Below are 23,333 nucleotides of genomic sequence, written 5' to 3'. Positions count from 1 at the left end.
GCATGTGGGAAGGAAGAGAGAGGTTAGGATCTGGACGTAACACCTGGCAAGTATTTCTCTACATTTATACAACAATGTGACAATGTGAAAGTAGCTTCATTTTTTAAAAAAAATCTTATATATTGAGTAACAAAAGAGCCTATAAAACTATGTTTTCTTATTCTGAAAGAAGTTGCTTGAACCATGTTTAAAGGTTTGTAAGAAATGACTGCATTTCATGCAGCCAGGCTCCACAGACTATTGGCTACTAAGAACCAGAGCACCTTCTAAACCTTCTTCTGATTTCTGGTAACTTCCTTCCACCTGCCGTCTTTCTTTTAATTCTTTACTTATTGAATACAAGTTTCCAAACAGCACAGACCCAGTCCAGATCCACAAGATCACTTTGGAAGTGAAACTGGATTTGCTGCCAGCAAGACAAGCCACTGTAAGTATTACTTCCAGCAGAAAACAGAATCAGGTAGTCATTTAAGAGAGGTAGATAAAGTCCAAATACAAGTCTGTTCAGCTATCATCAAAACAATGCCTTTCATTCACAGAACACAGAGTAACAGTCTTTTCTGAAGCCTCTTAAAGCATCTGCAAGTTAATGCAACAGAGATCACGCTTACACTGAAGCCTAATATCTTCAATGATACTAATAAATGTTCAGAATCACCCAGCATACATCAATTTAAGTAATTCAGATCAGAATAACCCATTTCAAATGAGTTGTGGTAACTGGGTTTCTGTAATGTCAGCTTGGCTATCAAGTCTACTATGGATCCAAACACTACCGCTTTTCTTTATCTATCATTAAGTAGTAAATACTCCAAATATCACAAATCAGGAGAAGCCAACATTATATTAAAGCCTCAATAAACTCCACATGAAGCAAAGCAACAGTTTATATTAACTTTTCCAGTCAATATATGTCTTTGTAATACTAAAACCACCGTCCTCAACACACTACACACACTTATGAACTTCCAAGATTCACTCTCACCCTGATCCTAAGGAGAAAATTAAGTTGCGAGGGGACTTGTTCTGGCAGGAAGCTGAGGTTTTGCAAGGATGTTAAAACAGATTTGCTATGAACATGCATAAGAAAAAAATCAACCAACAACTCCAATCTAAAACAATGTAAACAACTATTAAGGCTGTACAATTAACAGCAAAGATAAAACGGAAACATTTTGAAAGCACTCTTAACTTGGTTGCTTCACACATGCAGTACTAGTTTGGACTCTTATTATAAACATTGCATTATAAAAATGAGTACATTTCTAGCTTAGCATTAAATATTTAAGCCTCTGAAATACAAATCTTCCAAAGGATAATTTTCAATTCTTCGTGACATGACATGCAACCAAAATAAACTCTGGATATTTACACCCATCATTTTAAAGACTGCTTTAATGCTAGCATACTTTGAATTAAAGCCTTTCAATAAATACAGGAAAAAGTAACACAGAGTTTTGTAGATGGATTTTATGACTTTTCTTATGCTCAGAAGTTATGGATGCAGCCAATTTTTGAAACCAAGTACCACATGCAGCTGGCCAAAAAGCTGAGAGATAATTTAAGTAGTTGTCGGTATGTTCATCTTTGAGTATGGCCAAATTTTCAAAAGCCTAGTTCTTCCAAATTATGCTACTCATTCTTGCATATTACACGCATGCATTAAAATTTTACTTTGAAACACATTTTGACCAATGTTTCAAAGGTATCTTAAATGTCATGTATGACACTGTCAGTGTTTTTCTACACCTTCTTCTTGGTTCAGACTTTGAAAACAGGATTCAGATCTCAGATTTTGGTCTCAAATATATAAAAACCTTTTTTTAAAAATCTCTCAAATTCAAAGGTCCTATGTGCTTAATGAAATATTCCAAACAGGTATAAGGTCAAAAGAACCAGTCTTCCATAAAGTGCTTTTCTTCCAAAAAAGTTTCTTTTTAACAGAAACATAACTAAAGCAAAATGAATGACGTCAGAGTTTACTTTTCTAAGATTCATACCAGTTTTTCAACTTCCATACTAGTATTCATGTATGCAAGTATAATGCAATCTGTATGTAGAATGCAGAAGTTAATATAATTACTCATTCATTTGGTAGCCAAATCAGTGTTAAACAAGTTCATGTGTGAAAGGCTAGATAAAAGTTGCACCTTATGAAACCAAAGCAGATGTTTTAACTTAGTTTTAATATAGCAATCAAAGAAAATTCCAAATACTGTACAGTGAAGTGTAGTATAGTACACTATATACTGTTATAATACACTATTGTTACATTACAGATAAAAAAAAATCAAATATAATTAGTACAGCAATCACAAATAAAACAAACCAAACTGTGCTGGATAACAGCCAGTACTGTGAGGATGGTATAGTTTCTATGCTAATTTATTTTTAAGTCAACATGTAAAGCACTTATTGTTTAAAAAGATTTGTTTTCTAAATATATACACTATTTTAATTCTTATTTATACATTTTAAATAGCATTCCCTCCTAAAAGTGCACTCTTTCATTTCTTGGCAATAATCCTTGTTAAACGTAAAATAATTCTGAAAATACCACTCCTGTTTCAACCTTTTATTGCTCAACCGCAGGCATAAGGGCTCAGAGGGAATCCTGCATTCTAAAGATCTTAGGCAACTTCTTCAATTTATGAAGCTAAACTGAGATCCACAAGCAAAACAAAGAAACCACTTATTGTTGTGGCTGGTTTTTTTTTAACAGAAGGATCAACTCCATATTATTATTATTTTACAAAAGCATGTAGATTCTGCTATTTGAAAATGGGAGCCAAACAAATGTAGAGATAACAGTGGCGTCTTCTTAAATCATTCATTTTTCATACATTTCTGATAGTGCATTGCTCTCCCAATTGTAAGCATATTATTAATTTTATTACCTGGCATTTTCAGCACATTGAAAAAGTAGCAAGCAACTCTGCTAACCTTGTGACAGTGACAACAGATTCTACTTTTTGAAAGACCATAAATTAAGCATTTTGGATTGAAAGTATGCCTGTTGTACAGGGTTATTAGCATACAGCCTTGTGGCACTGTGCCTCTCTGAGGCTGCAGGAGCGTTCTGTCAGAGGCAATGTCTAGCTCGCATTTTGTATCTAGCAGAAGACTAGTAAACTATATGGGATTCACAAAACTAACAATATACATTGCTGTTTTGTTACTATAACAGTGAGGACATCCCAAATATATTTATATGATCTCATCTGAAAAGCTACTATTTTTTTTCCCTCACTAAAATGCAAACAACTCACAGAAAAACAGCAGTATCAAAAAGTCAACCTTACTAAGCAGCCAGCCATTTGAAGTCATAAAAATCTTGCATTTGCCTAGAAAACTGATCTGTTCTCCTGAGGTTTCCCAAATGCTCATCAGCAACCTAGTCCATTCTCTCTCTCTTTTTTTGTTGTTGTTGTTGTTGTTGTTTTTGTTTGGTTTTGGTACCTGGCCTGTATTTTCTTTCAGTAATCATCTTCCATTTAGGTTATACATACTAAAACATAAGAAAATTCAGGATTTTCAAATAATTTAAGTCTTCTTTGCCATGAGACACTGTGTAGAAGGTGGTTGGCTCCAAGACAAGAAAGTAATCAAGGCAGGTACATGGAATTTAGAACCACAGCCTCTGTCCACAGGCAATTCAGTAGCAAGAACATGGGTGGGGGGGTGTTGAGAAAGGGACATTTTTCACACCATTTGAAAAGTCCTATTGACATGGCTTCACATCCACAGAGTCCACATCTTCCCTGCCCTTGTACCCCACCCAGAATCTTCCTGACTCTAACAAGGAAATCTAACAAGCACATGGGTGTTCCTAAGACAGGCACACAGATGCCTCAACTTACATTTGCACCCACAGCTAGCAATCAAATGAAACATCTGTTCAAACTTACACTTCAGTGTTCTTTATTTCACTTCTGTACAGTTACACATCTCACTGGCATGTAGATGAAGTTTAGCTTCACTTGAGAGCATCAAAAGCCATCTTTCTTAAAACCACCAATATTCAAATGCATGAGAAAGCTACGTGAAATAAGAACACTGCAAAGAAATATGCAAACAATCCTGCTTTACACCAGAGGAATTCACGTCAGTGGATCCTGTAATTTTGACACCATTTTATCATTCCTTTTTGAGACCATTTTGCTTTAGAAACTGGAGAGCTCTGATCTACGTGACTTGAAAGCACCCAAGATGACACTAAGGGCGAGTCAAACAGAGCCATTATCTGTATCCACTTCTATTTAGATAAGAAGGAAAATGTCGCATTACTGCTGAAATGGGAAGTGTATCAAAATTAAACCAAGCCTTCCTCTTTACACAGTAAAAGGCACACAAACTTCTGTAGTCTTAGCAGAAAACCATGAAAGAAGTAAGCATCTTCCCTTGAAATACAAATGATGTGCAATAAATACTTCAATTTATTTCAACTTCAAATTATCTCATATACACTGCCCATCTTTTTTTCAGCTGAGGAAGACTTCTTTTTCTGAAGAAAATGTTAACAACATCTAAGTGATAGTTACCTTTTCTAAAATGGAAGAGATTCGAAAGATTCCTCCCCCTCAGTCTCTCCTGACTTAAAATCCTTCCCAAGAACATGCCACTGCTATACATTTCTAAACCTCACACTGTGACAAAGCACAAGCCTTGACTTAACATTTTCTATACGGAAGTAACCTTCAGACAGCTAGACTGATTCGTGGGAGACTCAGTGTTTTCAGAAGTCATGGCAGGCTTCCAGCTGCTGCATGTGCATCCTGTTTCTCATTGAATAAGCCCCGCCAGTTTATCAGTGCATCAGCAAGGTCAGTTCTGGGGAGCCAAATTACTTCATACATTCCAAGCTTCCCAACAGCTAACTTAGCGGTTAGAAATTTGAGATCGTAAAATTTTTCATTTATTTGTGAAAAGGTGATTCTTATTTTTTACCTATAAGTAGTACACTAACTCATAAAATATTTATTCCCTCTACATAAAAAGTTAACCAATGGAGGCATTTTAATTTACTTTGAGACAGGGGCTATTCTTCCAAGTGACTTGCTTCAGTTAATTTTTACATACAAAAATAAATCCTCCCTCATGGAACATTTTATCATCCTAATGCTTGGAACTGTTATAAGTGATTAGAAATGTAAAAAATGAGGAGACTTTCCTGAATACAAACATATACAATACAAACATTTGTGAACTGGTAAAAACCCACATGTGCACAAACACAGACTTCAATATTTAAATGCTCTTAATTCCTCTGAAGCTGTATTAACATCTTTCATCCATTCAATGTTATTTTACCATTAAAGGAAGTAACAATAGTGCATTTAAATATGACTATGAAGATAGGAAGCAAACTACAGTATCAGATACACGTTCCATCCTTAGGGAGCAAGCACAATGGCTGCTTCTTAAAAACTGGCACTGCAGGTCTGATGAACACGCTACTTAAGTGGATACCAGCGATATGATCACTGATACAGGGAAATCTCCATCACAAACTGAAAGCAAGCTGATAGAGGTGGGTAGTCTTCATCGGCACCGAAACAGCATGCATTCCTTGTTTCCATTGAGTAAACAGAGAGCCTCCAAAAGCTCAATTATCACTGAACACTTTAGGATAATGTACGTTAGGGAGTCACTTCCAATAAATTGTTAATTTGATCTGAAAAGCACAGCTATTATTTAATTTTTGCCATTACTAACCAACACTACTAATCAAAGCCTTTTAAAAGAAATGGATTTGCCATTGAACATTTGTTGATTCTTGCAATTACCAACTTCTCTCCTGTAGTTGTATTAAAAGTTGCACATCATCTGACCAGCTCGGTATTTGGGAGGAAATAAAAACACACTGTCACTTACTAACAGAGCACCAAAATGGTTGTGTTGGCTCCGACAGCCATGCATAACCACACTGCATTCACTTTATCTTCGCTGCACACTAAATAGCCTTTTTTCTAACTTGCTTAAACTGACAAGATGCAGTTACACTTATTCCAAGATTTCTGACAGGTGTATACAGCTGTATGAATGAAAAAGTTTTTAAATCAGAGTAAGTGCCAGCACAATGTAATTAAAGTACTGTATATGCTACATTATCAAATTTAGCAAAGTTTAGTTTCAGTTGCTTTTTGAAATTTATGTATAATTCATGTTTATGGTGTATTTTTGAGTGGAATTAAGTACCTGGGACAGGATTAATTTTGTCACACTTCTAGTTTTGCCTGTTCTAGCCTTTGCAGTAACCTTAAACTAGCATGCTAAGAACCTTGCATGGGCTTAAATTTTAAGACTTTTAAGGAATTAAAAATTACAAAGACTTTTCAAGAACCCACATTTACAGCAGATATTCATCTCAGTGCATTTCCTAATAACTAATTTACAGGTAACAGAGCCAGCCTGGGCAGCAGTACGGTAATATTGAAAGCTATTGCCAATCACACGCTTATCATGCACTGAATAAGATGATATAATCTTTGACATACATACAAGATTTAATAACTAATTACTTTGTGTGGCCCAGCCAATAAACATTACATTTGAACAGTAATTTCTTCTACCCTGATTAGATTTTAACCTATCAAGAGTGATCCATTGGCTCAGTTGCATTAGTGATTCCTGCATCTTGACTATCCATCTCCTCAAGCTCCTCAACAGAATTTCCCTTTTGTGCTTTAGACCTTGCAGGGAATGTTGTTCCCACAGAATTCACCATGTTACCATCAGCTGATTCAGTATTCAAGTGTTCAGTACCACCTGGTGCAGAAAATGATTCGGGTAAGCCAGCCTGAAAGCTCCCAGTTTTAGCAGTTGAGCTCACTGCCTCTACTTTTCTTTGAGATAGATCAACTGATACTGACTGCTCTGTATTCTGATCCCGCAAATGTCTATCCATTGAAGCCTGAATAGAAGAGACCATTTCCTGCAACTTTTTTCTCTGTGCCTCAATCAAAGTGGGGTCAAGCTGCCTGCTGTCTCTCATTGTCACAACTCCTGGAGCAATTCGGATAAGCTCACTGTTACCAGAAGCAGCTGTGAATACAGAAGGCTCAATTTTAGCAGAAGGACTGAGGTCTGTTTCTGTGCTATGCTTTCTTAAAAGTGGTGTTTCCCTGGCTCTTTGATCCTGTTGTTGACTACTAGATGCAGTTCCTAGGGAATGGCCCTTTCCTTGAAATGCAGTTATGTTATGTAGTTGTTCAGATTTCTTTTTCACTACTCCACCACTACCCAGCTTCAGCATTCCGTGTGAAGGACTTGCTTCCCTGCTTCTTGAAGTAGCTTCTGCTCGCACTTGACTTAAAGCCTCTTTAACCAGCTCTTCAACATCAGGACCAACAGGAAAGTGCCCAGCAGCATCCACACACAGCTCTAATCTGTCTTCTGCTGCATTGTACACAAAGTTTTTACCAGGCAGATGTGGAAAAGTACAGTGCTTGCCATCAGCCAAACCTATAAAGATAGAAAAAGTTATTCAACATGTTAACATATTTTAAGACATGCTCTGAATACACATTAATTATTGTATTTAAGCTTACAGCATCAAGTATGTAAAAATAAACACACTGAAACTTACTACTGTGGGAGAAAAACAGTTAACGCTTGTATGCCATATGACAGCAATTACAGTATGTCCCTAAGTTGCTGCTGCCTTCTATGGTGATTCTAATGAAGAGCCAGGACTGTAGCATTCCTAGATAAAATAACCACCTTGCTGGGACTTGCTGTTCTAACACAACTAGAAGAAATAGTATTGGCTTGCTTTGTGTTACTGCAAGCATAACCCCATCACTACCACCCCCTACCCCCCCAAAAAACCACACTAAAAACAAACAAACAAAACCAACCCAGAAAACTGCCAAAGAGCACATTTCAAGGAGAAGTACTATTTAAGACCACACCCTGAAATCCTAGTACCACTGCTGCTAGGCCTAAAGAATTTCAAATTTGCTATTTGTCATCTTCTCAGTGAGGAAGTGTTGCTAGATAAACAAAAGTGTTTCAAGCTTACTATGTTTCGTAGTCCTGGAGATTATAACTAATTACAAAACAAATATGAGGCATAGTATTTTTGATCTGCTGTTTGTTTCATTGTCCCACTTACAATTTGACCAATCTGCTAAAATTGAGAGTTCATTAGACAAATTTAAGATCTGAAGCTGCTCTGTGTCAAAAATGGGCAACATCTGGTTTTCCAGTTTATCATCATAAAATACAAAATGACTCTCTCAACTCTGTCCCATACAGGCTGAAGTAAAAGCAGGAAGGTATCACTTCAGTGACGATGGCTTTCTGTGAGTTAAAAGGTATCTGCAGATGAAAACTTGGCCATAACAACTCTCTTCGGTTCTATTAGTTATGCATGAAGAGCTGCAAAAAAAACCCACCACCTTTTAAAAAGCGCCATATTTCCCACCCCCCACATTCTCTTACCATTCTTGAAGAAAAACACCAGAAATTATGGAGAAGAGAAGAAACACAACAACCAAATCCTGTGTCTGTGTTATCAAACACAATGCAGTCAAAACAAATATTCTGGGCATGAATAAAGAAGGTCACTCAATCTGAAATGTTATTAAACTGGTTTTGTACTAACGAAGCACCTGATTAATCTCAGTCATCCTCCACAGCTTCTGATTCACATACTTTCAGAGCTGCAGAGAATCTACAGATTAATTTCATTTTGAGAACTTAAAAAAAGTAGCTCCTTTCTTTACATATCCATGGGAATCAATAACCAAACAGCCAAACCACACACAGAACAAACTTTAATCCCAAACACCTATCTGTCTAACTTAACCTGAAGAACGTATTTTTAACTACATAATTTACCAGTTCAACCTTCATTTGCAAAAAGAGTGCACTGTATTTAACAGCTTCTCTGATAGACCAAAAATGCCTCTGAATTCTCAAAATAGTATCTTAAACAAGAGCAACTAAATAAAATTTCAACTGATTAATAGTACCTACACTCAAAAGAAAGGTTTGTTCCAAATGTCCAGTATAATAGCAGCATTATTACATTAACTATTATAAATAGGTAAGGAGCTTCTTTAACTGAAAAAAACAGTTAAGATTGTTTCAGATTGTAATTGTTTAATGTGGAAATTTAGTATTTAATAACATGTTAAAATCATACAAGTATGTTAATGCTGAAATAGTAATTCTACCTACCAAGGTAGTGTAAAATACCTGCACACACAGAAATGCAATCATGTTCAAATACGGAGTATCATCTCCCACAGCCTTAGTTCTTACACCATCAGTTGGCAAAAATGACCTTTTAGTCAGGCATTTTCATGAGTTAATGACCAGCTGGGTTAAAATCCCTTGGATTCATTTCAGGTTCTCAGCTCTGGCTAGTCTTTAATCGGTCCAAAACATCCTTTCCATCAGGCACTGTTTAAGCTAATTCACTTGCCACAAACAGTACACCAGTCTTTACTGTACAAGCATAGTAAAAGAAAGAAAACTAAAAAGGAAACAGATCTGCTCTAAGACACTCACATGCTAATTCTGTTACCCAGGCCAATAATTCAGTGAGAGGTAGTGGGCATTGAGTATACCACTCCTTGCCCATACATGCATTTTAATTACTGCAAACAGAATAGAAATTATGTGGTAAAATACCTGTTTCAAGAAATAAGAAAGATTAAGTTAAGATTGATAAAGCTACCTAGGAAGAAATCAAGCAGTAAGAAAGCAGCAAAGGAATCATATATAATATGATATAATATGATTGTAATAGATGAAACCACAAGAGCTAAACTATGAATGCAAAGAATTCAATAAGAAAATAAACTTTAAATGAGAGAAAATAACATCTAAAATCAGATATACTCTTATTTGCTTGGGTTTTCTGCACACAGTCCAAGATGCAACATTTATCAATGCAAGAAGGGATGGATAGCTTTTCTTTTGAACAACAGTCTTAAGAATATAAAAGTCAAATTTAACCAACCATTGAAAACATGCAGTACCTCTGTATAAAATATCTACTGAGAAGCACCCTAGAAAGATGAACTTTTTATACAGTGTTTTAAAGTATTACAAGAATAGGTCCTGTTACCTTCTCTTTGCTCGATCTTTCCGGGGGGGTGGGGGTGTGTGCAGGGAGCGGAATAAAATCAGTTGACTTATTGAAGTTGTTTGTACAATTCACAAAAGTTAAATGGAGATGTACAGTTGCAGAGCAAATTTCAGAAAAGAAGAGATATATAAGCTGAATGTACTAGTCTTAGTCAGATTCCCTAGTCTGAAGCTCTCTGAGGGAGCATAAGGAGTTCAACAATATTATGAAAATGAAAATGTACCACGGTAATAAAATAAAAATATATGTATGCTTACAAATGACTCAATACCAATTTACAATTCTAAAGATTTAGAAACAGATGAAGGAAGGGATAAAAACAAAAACAAAAAATACCTGTTGTTTTCTTCATTATGCTATAGAATACTCCACCCTGCTGAAACAATTGAGGAAGCCCCTTTGCGTAAGACCAAACATCTTCTCCTGTAAAAATCAAACATAATCATTAATGTTAAAATGTGATTGTTTCATTCTACAGACAATGGTTTAAAGTGTAATTCCTTGAATTAGAAGCTGAATCCTCCCTCTCTTCTCGGTAATTAAGAATTTGAATATTTATTGCAAATTTACAGAATGGGAGCCCAGGATGTCAAGAAACTTTCAGCAAAACATACCACTGTCTGCAGTTAAATACCCTACATGTTCTAGTACAAAGATTCCCAAATTTGATTTGATCCAAGCTGCAGCTCCTGGTTCTTTGCCAGGCCCTACACAGGAGTCTCCATTCCCCTCCTACCCATGCTTTCAACATAAAACTAGGACATGACTAACACACTTCCAAATTCAAGCGCATACCCTTGCACATTAAAACCTCAACTGTACAGCCCTACACTTCCTCAACAATCAGATCTTAATTTCACACCTGCCACACAGCAGATTATACTGTGGCTGAGATACAAACGTCCACATAGGCAGCTGCATAGAAGCTGCGTCCGTACCTTGCTTTTCTTGAGAGTTAGAAACAAAATACCAACTGAGAGGCCCCAGCAGTCCTGTGTAACTGGCATTTTTCAAAGATGCTAAAAATGGCACTGAAATGTGACAATTTTAAATGCTACTGAGTGGAAAAAAATAAACCCTAGGCTATGTAAGGAAAGGAATATAAAGAACAGAAAAATTGGGCTACAAAGTATCAGTGACCTAACAGCGCCTGTTAGATCAGTTCAGATCTGCAGTTTTACCTATATCCTTTTCCTCATTTTGCTAGTCACTTACCTGCTTCAGAGAAGTATGATGTAGCTGTCAAAGCCATGCAAACAAAAAGTAATAATAAATTCCATTCTCCTGATGCAGAAACAACTACTGCACGTATACATTTTCAGAAAAAAATTGCTTTTCCCACATTATAGCAAACATTAAGGAAACATACTGAGATACTTTAAATAGAAATTGCACCCTTCTTTAGGCATCGAAGTCTCAATAACCATGTCTCTCAATTTTCTATTAAAATTGGAGAATGTAAATCATCAACTGAAGTTAACTGGATACACGTAGTGCTTGAAATAAGAGATAATTGGAATGTGTGAGGCTGTAAAATATTACCTACCAGTATTTCTTTGCCTTCTGTTAAGAGCAAAATAAATGTTAAAAATTATTTTTAATAGTGTCCACATACTGAATACAGGATACATCTAAATCCCTCCCTGCACTTCCAACTACATAACCTACAAGGTACTGTGGCTACCCTCCCATCCTACCCGCCTCAGGTGAGAAAAACGTTTCACTTGCTTGACAGTGGCATTATGTGCTATATTACACTTTGAAACCTTTCAAGCCACTCTCCAATTTTTGTTTCCTTTCCCTGACAGGCATGGGACTCTGTACTCAACCCTGCTCATCTATCCCTCCACCAGGAGGATTCTGTTGCTTACCTCTCCAAGTATTCAAATCCCCGTTCCCTTCAAAAAGGTACAGCACATCATCATCATGTTTTGTCTTTAGAGATTTTAAAGACAGGAGACCTACATAATCTGATTAATTTTAAACCCATTCCCTTGAACTCTGCTCTGGTTCATTGCCTTCATTTGCACATCAAGTTCACATATCTGGCCTTCACTTCCTAGCAAAAACATTCAGGTAACAAAACAACTACTCCTCTTTCTTATTTCCTGTGATCTACTGAAGAAGGAGGTCTTGTCTTTTGACTTCATCCTGATAATTCCTGTCTACTGACTTGCTAATAAATTTGAAGCTCCTCTCCAGCTTTCACTGACCACACATACAAAACAGCCAACACAAAAAAACGAAACCAGGAGCATGCTCTTTTCCTCCCCACTGCTGCCACAGCTTTCCCTCTTCTTCAAACAGCTGCATGGAGTGAGGACAATCATTACTGATAACACTCTAATGTTTTTGCTATTTCGAAAGGGGTTGGCTGCTACCCTGCATCCTTATTGCCATTTTCATTTTGAAACACACATCTCTTTACATAATGGCTCCAGAGCAACACTGCTGTGGCTCTTCATTTTCCCCCCAAGTTTTCCTTATTTCCACAGGAATCAAAATAACCACGAGCCTGATAGGTAACAGAACACGTTTGTCAGTCTACCAAAGCCAGGGGAGGCCACAACCAGCAGCCACACAGTGGCTAACTCCATACTAAGGACTCTCCTATACTCCTGCATCTAGCAATCCACACTTAATTGAAGGGCTCCCTTCCCTTCACAAGACAATCACCAGGCTTTTAGAAGACCACCAGTTTTACACATCAGTGGCATGCTCCAAGGAAAGATCCCCCTGGGCATGATTTTCAAGCCTTGCACAAGTGAAGAATCACTGTTTAGATAGCCTTCTACGCAACACTAACAAGGATTACATGCAGAAAAGCATGGAGAGCAGGGCCCACAAAACAAAATCAGCAGCCACTGAAAGAAACACAAACTAACAATGCTGGTTTGATAAAGAGTTCTCCCACTGGAAGACCAAAAAACCCACAATTACATCTGGACTTTCCCAGATTAGAGGAAGTAGTGTGTGTGATTCAACTAAACTACATGTCAGGTTTGCACATTTTTCTTGCTAGTTCGGTTTTACTGTTTGTTTTGGTTTTGTTTACCATGGCAGTAGGATGTTTACAGGTCACAAGTTAAATCTGGATGATCATTTCGTTAGGTTAAAAACTCCCTCAAGACACTACATTGATCAAAGAGATCATGTTCTCCACACTGTTCCCACTCCAGTACACACTTCCTCAGCGCAGACCTCAGCCCCACAACATTGAGGAATGGCACCAGATGAAGACTATCCTAACCACAAGCATGCCACATACGCTGCAGAAAAAGAGCAGTTGCAGACTAACCTACACAATTGGAAGCCCAAGACTGTCACTTCATACAGCAGAGGACACACGGAAGTGCAAAACAAAGCAAAAGCTCTGCTGATATCAACAGGTTATAGCTTAAACCCAAGCTGTTTAATTCCAAACAAATCCTAGTACCAATTAATACATTTCATTTAAACCTGGCTATTTTGATCTCATGTGCGCTAATGAGTTCACCAATGCAAAACAAACTGATGAAAATAGATTCATACTTGGCTTGTGCATAGCCAGAGCACTTCTGCATGGGTACAATTAAAACTGTTTAAAAATATGTTTTAACAATATTAATGTAAAATTACAATTATTTTAGTCATTTCCCTATAGAATTCTGTATTTTGAGCTAAAAAAAAAAAAAAAAAAAAAAAAAGAGGAGAAAGCTTTATAAAACAATCATGCATAATATGTTAAGTGGACCAGAAATTACAGTATCTAATTTACCAGGGCTTATTTTTAAATTAGACGCAGAAAAATTGAAGAACATGGTCTAAAATTTTAATAACTACCTGAGACCAGATAAGGAAAATTCTAGTGACACAAAAGAAGCATCACGTCAGCCTACAGTAGACCCTATATGAAAGAAAAGCTTTTCATCATCCAGAATGAATAGCTACAGATGTTTGAAGACACACTTTCACTATGGGCGTTGGAGGGGAGGGGGGGGGGGGGGGAAAAGTTGCATCTGGCCCACTGAGTTATTTCAACAGCAGCTCCTCCCTACAGATTCTAATCTGGCTGTATTAAATGTATGTTTTTAGCAGAACAAAGTTACAGCAAGAGCAAGAGCATGAGCATACAGGGTAAGCTGACTGTCAGAAGTATGCAGCATTGGTTTTTAGCAGTACAGAAATATTACTGAGAAATACTGATGCTTCTCATCCCAAAAAGGCTGCATATACCACCTTGAGGAACTGCCACTCCAACACTCTTAATGTGCAAGGAATTTGGAAGTTTCTTACGAGTTTATTTCCCCACTGAAAAAATCACAAATAGTCAATTGTCTAGGTTTTTTCCACAATATCTTTAAAGGAAAATAAAGCCCTGCAGAGGAAAGAGATTCTATAAAAATAACATCTTATTCGGTAGCTGCATAAGTTGTTATAAGTGGCTGGTTTATCATTTGCTGCCACTTTTACCTCTATTAGTAATGCAAAATGGATGCAGTCAGAGAAGGGTGAGGTAAATTCTATTCTAACCTGCGCTTTGAAAGCAGAATCTAACAGCGGCAACAGTCAAAGACAAAAATCGATTCTTGACTACAAGATCAGCTCACAGTTTACAGATAAGTACTTATAAAAAAAGACACACCTTAATGTCTCAAGTAAACTCTGACATGCTTTAAAAGCCAGTAACTACACTTTCAGCAGTTTTTCCTGAAAACAGTCTTTTAAACTTCATCTTGAAATTAAGGTATCTTTTAAACCTACCCTTCTCCCGCACTTTGGAACTGTGGTGTAAATGTCAGTGTGATGAGGTGGCTAGTTCAACACATTATCTTGCAAGAGACATGGGAGTAAACAATCGGGCTTGGAAAAGAATCAAAGTTCTGCTTGATGAACTTCTGACATACCACTCTCTGATTACGTAATTGTTTCGTTTCTACAACATCACATGCTTTAGCCACACCAAATCCCTCCAGCAAAAGAGAAGGCTCTCACACAAAAAAAACCAAACCACCCTGTAAACACTACTATTCAAATGGTTTGTAGAGCTAAATGTATGATAATTACTGTTCTACATCCCGCCAGTAAGCTGTAAAAACTGTGAAACCTAAACAAAGTAGACAACCGAAGGTGCAAGTCTCCCGAGTCCAAATAGGAAAATAAAAACCACAGGCACCCAAGAAAAGTCCTTTCATCTTGAATTATTAAGTTAGTCAGATTTACATGACTGACAATTTATAAGCATAGCTTTGCAACCCTATGTCCACCTTTGGGAGTCAAATTCATGTTGAGATTCTTTCAGTTTCTCCTCTGCTTACATTCTGAAATAATACTTTTCACAGCTCTTACCGTGTCTTCAGTTAAAATTAGCAATTAGCTAAGAAGACAATCTTGTGTTGATTTGCTTAAACCAACACAACTCTCTGTGGGGAGAAATGCCAGGACTTCATCCTACTACAAAGGTGAGAATTAGGTCCTCAGACTTCCAATGAGCAGACACTCTGCGTCTCCTTCTCCGGTCTGCTCTGAATTTACTTCCTGAAACGTGAGGGACAGGTAGGGAAAAAAAGAGAGCATGTAGCTCTCACACACACACATTAGATGTGCACCTAGTAAGAGGCTGAAAAAAGAGAGACAGCACAGAAAATGCAACAATTTCTAAATGGCAATTTTTAAAACAGGACTTTATAGCAAAGAAAAAACAAGTATCTTGTATACACCTTTTAAAAAGTCACAACACTCAACAAATCACTGACAGTATGTTATTCTTCTAATAGAGGAATAAAGGAACTAACTGCCATAGTTACAGAAAAGCAAAAAAGGGGAAAAGAAAAAGAAAAAAAAGAAGAGCTGTATATAACTACAGTTTGTAAAATGTTATCTTCTACTAAAAATACAACTTTACAGTATAACTTGAAGTCAGCCTTACCCATTAGTGTTGCTAGAAGACAGAGAGAATACATCTCCTTATCCACTTGCTCCTGCAGTTCCTTCGAGGAGATTTTACTAGCCACAGCAACGTCTTCATGCTTCACGGCATGGGCTGAGTGTGCTGAAGCTGCCTGCCTGCCTTCCTCCTTACCTTTCAGGATTTCTATTGCAATCCTGTCACCATGCTGTAAAGGAACAGGCTCATTTTCCATGCCTTCTTTGGGAGGCAGAAGCTCTTTAGGAGGAAAGCCATAGCGAATACATTGCAAATACGGAGGAATATTGAATTCTCTCGCTATGCTTTCCTGTAGTTCCAAGAAGGTGGTAGTGCACTTTAGGGTAAGCATTGATTGCCTCCCATCATTTGTGGTTATTCGAATTTTCTTCTCCTTGGTAGATGTTGGAGAATATGGGGTTTTTGTTGGTGTAGCAGGTGCAGATGATGGCCCCTCACGAACGGCCCCAGGAGAAGCAGTCCTAGGTTGCCCTTTTTGCTCTTGTTTCAGTTTTTCACTTTTCCGCTTCTGCATTACAGAAGCCTGGTCTGCAATGTTCTGTTGAACAGTTCTTTCAGCTTTGCTCATATTCAGCTCCTCCTTGTGCAAAGTTTTTGTCTTCTGTCCAGTCAAAATAATTTTGGTTGGAAGTTGCGACTCTAACTCTTGTCCTTGTTGTACATCATCAGCTCTTTGGGCATGAGCACCGTCAATATTTACAGGGGTATAATCATCAGGATTCTTTTTGGCAGTTTGATGCAATATTGTGTTGACAACTTTCTGAACAAGAATCTCACTACCAAATTCACCAGGGAAGTGCTTGGTAACAAGTTTCATGGCAACATCATACACATTGCTGTTCAGAGAGGTGTCACTTTCATACTGGAACCAGTAGACTGTCTCTCTCACCACTCTTCCACCCCACTCCAGAGTAATAGGAAAAGCTTCAGGGAGATTGTCATATTCTTTACCTTCCCAGTAGTGCTTGAATCCACAGCCACATTTGCCACCTGTAGACCTCGTATTAGTTCTGTCTCCATCCAAATACAAAATAGATCCATCTTCTCTGACACGACGCACTAGGTTACCATGACACCAGTTACAAGCTGTCAAACTACTCAGGCTGTAGTCTGGTACCAGCACATCCTTTGCAGGGTTGTAAGAACACACCAAACTGTTCAGGGGAAAACTGTAATTTTTGTCAGGCCTTAGTTGGCCATGGGTACTTTTTGCCAGGTTATATAGTTTCCCCCCAGGAGCCAGCCACTCCGGAGGTACATGATGCTCTGAAAGGGCCCCGCAGATGAGGCACCTGTGAAGGCGGTTGTCCATCACTGCTTTTTTGGCAGCTGCAGTGACCTCTTCAGGCTGGACTCCTATTACACCAGTCCTTCTGTAGAAATACTGATGTACATCAGCTACAAGACTGGGATGGATACCGTGTTTACTCATAAAAACCTCCTCCATTGCAGCAACAAGCCTCATCAAGTACTTATCTTGCAGGCTTCTGTCTCCTCCAATAACACAACCACCGTCCTCCTCTAACTTGATGTACTTTTTGATGAGGTCTTGAGGAACTCCCCAGGCTTTAGGAAGTAGCTTCCTAGGCAGTTTAGGTAAAGCAGCACCTTTTATTCCAACTAGAGGAATATAATGGTTACGTCCTGAGCTACTCCATGCAATGCAGATGGGCTTGTTCAACATTCCATCTTTCCCCATGCATTTTTCTAGGGGTATCAGACCAGGGAGGAATGTCGCTGAATAATCTCCGGAGCTCCGCATTCCACTCAAGGAGTCTAACAGGATGATAGGCCGATGAAGCACGTTGGCCAGACCAAAGATGTGAATATTTCTCAGGCCCATTGGCACGCCTTCTGGAGGAACAAACAAAGGGTCACATTCGTTGATAATGTCCTCCCACTCTGCTGCATCAATAAAGTCATGGAAAAGTGCCTTGTAGTGACTCAGATTCTCCTCAAAATGCTTCTTGAGATTCTCTCGTAGGGCATGCCAGAACAGCTCCCTGCCAACAAGTGCTCGCGAGACTGCATGGACAAGGCAGTGGCCGTCTCCATCCACGTGGACTGGAATGAGGCACTCCTGACTGTTGTTGGCCTTCTTGATGTCTTCCAGGGTGTCATGCAGGTAGATGAGGCTGCCAGAGCGGTCCTTTCCGTAACCAATGGTTTCCACATGCTCCGGCTCGATGAGGAAGGCGCGGTCACCCAAGAGGGAGCAGTCAAAGATGTCTCCCTGGTTCATGTCAGTGAGGAGCTTGGCTTTTCCCGTTTGCTTATCCATGCCGTAGCGGGCCAGGATGGGGGCCAGGAGCTTGCAGTGGTAGTTGGAGAGGCCCATGACTTTGACGAGCTCCGTGTTCCTGCGGGGCGGGCCGGCACCGCTGACGCCCAGCAGCGCGTTCCGCAGCAGGTTGTGCAGCACCAGGTCGGGGTCCGTCACCTCCTCCACGGCCAGCAGCTGCTGCTGCTCGTGGCGCTGCCCGCAGTCCGTGCACTCGATGCTGCCGCTGCTCTGCGGCCCGTGGGCCGGGAAGAAGAGCCGCGCCTGGCATTTGGGGTCGGGGCAGGTGCCCGAGAAGATGCGCCGGTCCCGCTTCTTGGCGGCGGCCGGAGGCGGCGGCTGCGGCTGCTGCTGAGGCGACGGCGGCGGCGGCGGCGGCGGCTGTTGCTGCTGCTGAGGCTGGGACATCGCTCCGCTCCGGCCGGGCTTCACCCCCACCCGCGCTCCTCCGCCCTCACAGGCTCATCCCCTGCGCCCGCCTAACGACCGGCGCCTGACAGATGCCGCCGCCGGTGCCGTCCGCCAACCGCCCATCCACCGAACGCCCTCCCGCCGCCGCCGCCGCCGCCGCCGCTCCGCGCCCCCACCCCCGCCTGCCCCCCCCGGCAAACGCGGAAACCGCCGGCGCCGCCGCTTACTGCCTCTTCGCTGCTTTAGCCGTTGCCCGCAACGCAACGGCCTCTCGCTCTGCCACGCCGAGGGCGCAGGCGCGGGGCCGCGGGGCCGCTCGGGAACGGCAGTCCGCTCCGCCGCGGGGCCCGGCGCGGGGAAGGAGCGGGCAGCGCGCCGAGACTACGGCGACCGTGACGGCGGGCGGCAGGGGGCGGGCGGGGGCGGGGCGGGCCGCGCCGTCCCCGGGGCTTCTGGGCAGTGTAGTCTTCTGGCGGGCGGGCCGCGGCGGTGGCGAGCCGGGAGGGACACGCTCAGGGCGCTCCGCAAGCGCCTGTTGCGCTTCCTCTTCCAGGGCGGGGGGGAAGGGCAGGGCAGGGCGCTGGGTTTAACGGAACACGCCCACATCTATTTTCCGCTGCTGCGCTCCCCGCCCAGCCCCCAGCCCGAACGCTGACGCGGGGCTCCCTCCCGGGCCGGCCGTCCCACTGGCAGGCTCCGGGGGAAGGGGGCTGCTCACGCTGCCCGAAGCCCAGGGGCTCGGTGCTGCCGCCGGCCCCGGCCCCCGCCCCCATCCCCTCACAGCGCAGCCTGGCCGCGCGCCAGCAGGTTGCCCCCGGCAAGGGGCCGACAGACCGGGACGCGGCGGGCGGCCGGGCCCTGGCCTGCGCCTCAGCACGGCTGCGCGGCGAGGGGTGGATCCCGGTGCCTGCGGGGGAGCCCCGAGCGCGGCCTGGCCGTGGAGGCTGTCGAGCTGCGCCGCTCGCCCCGTGCCCTCCCTCCCGCGCAGCCGCCCCCTGCAGGCGTGGGCAGGCGGCCGCGGGCCCTGGGGCTGCCCGCGCCGCTCCCCCCCGCCGGTCGCTTCAGCCAGGCCTGGCCGGCACGGGGCTGGCGGCGGCGCAGCGCCCGCCCTTGGCACTGCCCCGGCTTTCTGGAGCTGGACGCGGCCGCGGCCAGGGTTCGCCTTGGGGCAGCTGTGCCGGCCGGCTTCCGCGGGAGGTGGGCTCCGGCCGGAGGCGCTCCCAGCTGCCGGCGGCTGATAGCGCCGGGACGAGGCGCACGGAGCCGCCAGCGCGGGTTGTTAACGCGAGCGATCCCTCCTGCTGGTGTTACGTGAGGAGATAAGGAGGGAATGGAGCTGGCGCTTACGTTATCTCCGGTGGCCATCTGAAACGATACTTCACAAAAATGAAAGCGAATAATGTTCACAGCTTCCGAGCTAATTACAGTGGGCCGGCAGCATATTCCCGCGGACGGATCGAGGAGGGTTCCTGTCAGCGCATGGGTTTTTTAAGTTCCCTGGAAGCCATTCCAGATAGAGATTTATCCTTGAATAAAGGAAAACAAAAGCTGAACTTCTGGAGGAGAAGGCAGCACCTTACTGGGTCCTGCCAAGTACCAGAGCCACCCAGCCCTACAAATGCAAGGGCCAAAATGGCTGCTTCCTCCCTCCTCCGCCATCCTGGTCCCACCAAGCTCCTGGTGTTGACATCCCCAGGTCTTACCTATTCCGTAGTCGCCCAAATGATTTAAAGTAAAAATAAAAATCAGAGAACTTACTGTGCTTTTAATTTTCCAATACAAAGAGTGTGTTTCATTTTCATTAATCCATGAAAAGTAGTATTTGCAGCTGACATTTAAATTACAAAGATCCAGATGATTGATACCTAAAGAAAAATTCTGGTTTATGAGCTTTGTCACAGGCTTAAGGAAAAAAAATGGCTCTGGGCCTGGCCCTGTGACAGACCGAGCACTGCCATGTTCCGGTGATGGCCATGGAGCTGTGCATGCTCGTTCCCTCTCAGTTACAGTGATTTGTCAGGTATAGAAAATGTATTTGTCTGCGTAAATGCATGCATTCCACAGCATAATCTTTTATCTGATCTTTCAAAATCTTTGACAGGTTTGAAAAGGAAAAGGTGAAAATTATGAGACAGATTTTTGTTCTTGCCTGCTACTAATTCTTTTTTATGTGTATGACAGTAAGGTAGCAGCATCACCGGCTCCATAATCCTGCCAGTGTGCCTTGTACTTGAGGATAAATCAGCAGTCTGTGTCCATTCATTCCTTACTCTTCCCTTCATAAGTAGTGGGAACGCAGTAAAAATTGAATAGGGAAGCCTCTGTCCTCTGTAAAAATGTGTGGCAGCTATTGAGAATGGGCACCATTCAGGGCATCGGACGGTGACAATCCTGTGCTAACCCGGCCTGCATTTTGAAGGAATGGCAAAGAATTTTTCTGTAACATTGCTGGCCTCTGGAGCAATCCATTTCTTCATATATGTCATTGTTCAACAGTACTTTGTCCTAAATAATAGGTAGCACCCTCTTGAAATAATTAGCTTTTACTGTCAAAGCCGACAGAAATTTTGATGTTTCGTTTACTTCTCTAGCCAGATGTTTTTATGAAAGCACTTGATATAAAGTCAAAAGCATTTCTCCTTCTTATTCCCTACATTAATTTCACTGATAAATGATCTTCAATAGACAACTCTATCTTTTACAGTGACTTGACCCTAATTAACATGAATGTTTTCAATGAATTACATTTTGTAAGTATTCCAGCTGTATGCAGACTTATCGTCATGATTGATTGCCCAAGCAATTTCTGCAACAATAAACTTTCATTACAGAATCTTTGATAAAAATCAGAATTCTCTGGCAAGCAAGTAATTTATGCAAATTAAATGCATATTTATTTACAAGCTTTCTACACTGTATCTGGCAAACAGGATGAGGAAGTTCTGTTACATCACTGAATACAGGTCATGCAACTAACTAAACTTTTAAGCAGTCTTAAAGAAAAATTGAGGAAATAGTGTCTGCCTTGTTGGTAGACATCGTGCAGGAAGTGTAGCAACAAGGACTACCAGAGATCACCGCAATAACCACAGTATTTTCACAGGCAGTGCAAACAGCAGCGTCACAGTCAGGAAAGCAGGATTACTTTCAAATCTACCACATACTTGAAGATCACACTGATTACAAAATTAAATCTCTTTATAATGGGTCAGAAGAGTGATTCATTGTCAGCCACGGGATGTATCTGAACCCATCCTACTTTGTTGATGAGAACCCAGCACTGCCAGGCAAACTACTGGGCATTCGTTTCAGGCCCAGGATGCAAGATCTGAAGTTTTAAGTTTGATCTTCACCCTGTGCTATTCCCTCTCTCCTTTGTCATTCATCCTCAGGAAATGGGTCTTTCCCAGGTAAAAGCAATTCTCATTTCTTTGGAAGGGCAGCGATGGAAGTTTCCAGCTAAACAGAAACAAAAGGCTTGTGCAGCTGCCTCCTGATAAACTAGAAGATGCTCTGTTTTGTCAATAAGAGAAAGTTACCAACCTCCAGCTACAACCATGTACTATGGAGAAAGGATAGCTAGAATACGGTTGTCGTCTTCACTGAGTCGCTGGCAGAGCTGCTCCTGCTTAGCCTGCAAGACTAGCAGTTTTGCCTGACCTGGCCCTAAAAGCACTCCACATTTCAGCCTTACACTCAAGAAGAGTAGGGAGAAAACACAAATGTGAGCTACAGGGAAGATGGCAACATCATCACAACCCACAATGAATGTGACTTTTTTCTATTTAGATATGACACCCTAGTGTCTAAAAAGCATGGCTAGGTGCCCTGCTGGATGGTACTTACGATATCATAAGTACTGTTAGTAGTACCAGCTATCTACAAGGAGTCAACAACAATATGTGCTTTACTGCACAGAGCAGTTCTGAGTCCCACACAGTGTGGACTCTTGTGTTTATCGTTCTTGTTAAACCAGTTCTGTGCTCCCTTCCCCACTGCTGCTGAACTGCATCTATTTTGTTGCTCTCCACTTAAGCAGGCATCGTTAAAAGCCCGAGTACTAACCACTACGCTTGCTGCGGTATGGCAAAGGGGTGTTGGTCACAGGCCTCCTCACGTCCTTGTCCTCACAGGCAGCATGCAGCCCAGCACAGTGATCTGGAAGGACAGGAATCACCACTGAGCAATTTCAGCTTTCATAAACCTTTGGATTAATTACTAGCTAGTCCTAGTGGTGGTTAGAAAACAGCATCTGGCTTATTTTGAGGAGCTGGACTGGTAGCTCTTGTCCTGGATACGTCCAGCTGAATAACTTCCATATCCTTCTTCTACTGCCTTCCAATGATCTCCGGAAAAATATAATGCTTTCCTTCAGTGCTTCCACAGAGTCAGAACTTGAACTGCTGCCATTGCAACAGGTTCTGTATTTCACACCACTAATAGATGCCCTTGGTTAACACTGATGTCAGTCCTACATGTGAGACCAAATTTGGGCTGCTCAAAATGTGGTATGTGTGTTAGCAAAACATAAGCACGTTAGGAAAACAACATGAAAAGGGAAATACTGGGCAGAGGTTTGAATACTGCTTACAACTATCCAAATAACCTGCTCA

At 41.7% G+C, this 23,333-nt stretch overlaps 1 protein-coding gene across 1 annotated transcript; it reads right to left on the bottom strand.

Moving 5' to 3' along the window:
- Positions 1-2,169: 2,169 nt before the first annotated feature.
- On the bottom strand, positions 2,170-18,880 carry VCPIP1 (valosin containing protein interacting protein 1). The gene is made up of 3 exons (XM_037379190.1): positions 16,011-18,880; positions 10,439-10,525; positions 2,170-7,464 (listed from the first exon to the last, which is right to left on the bottom strand). Exons 1-3 carry the CDS (start codon positions 18,715-18,717, stop codon positions 6,593-6,595), a joined length of 3,666 nt encoding a protein of 1,221 aa, XP_037235087.1. The 5' UTR covers positions 18,718-18,880; the 3' UTR covers positions 2,170-6,592.
- Between the last annotated feature and the right edge of the window lie 4,453 nt (positions 18,881-23,333).

The sequence above is a fragment of the Falco rusticolus genome, chromosome 3 (assembly GCF_015220075.1).
Source record: "Falco rusticolus isolate bFalRus1 chromosome 3, bFalRus1.pri, whole genome shotgun sequence".
Classification (NCBI taxonomy): domain Eukaryota; kingdom Metazoa; phylum Chordata; class Aves; order Falconiformes; family Falconidae; genus Falco; species Falco rusticolus.
This window is presented reverse-complemented; position numbering and strand designations above follow the sequence as displayed.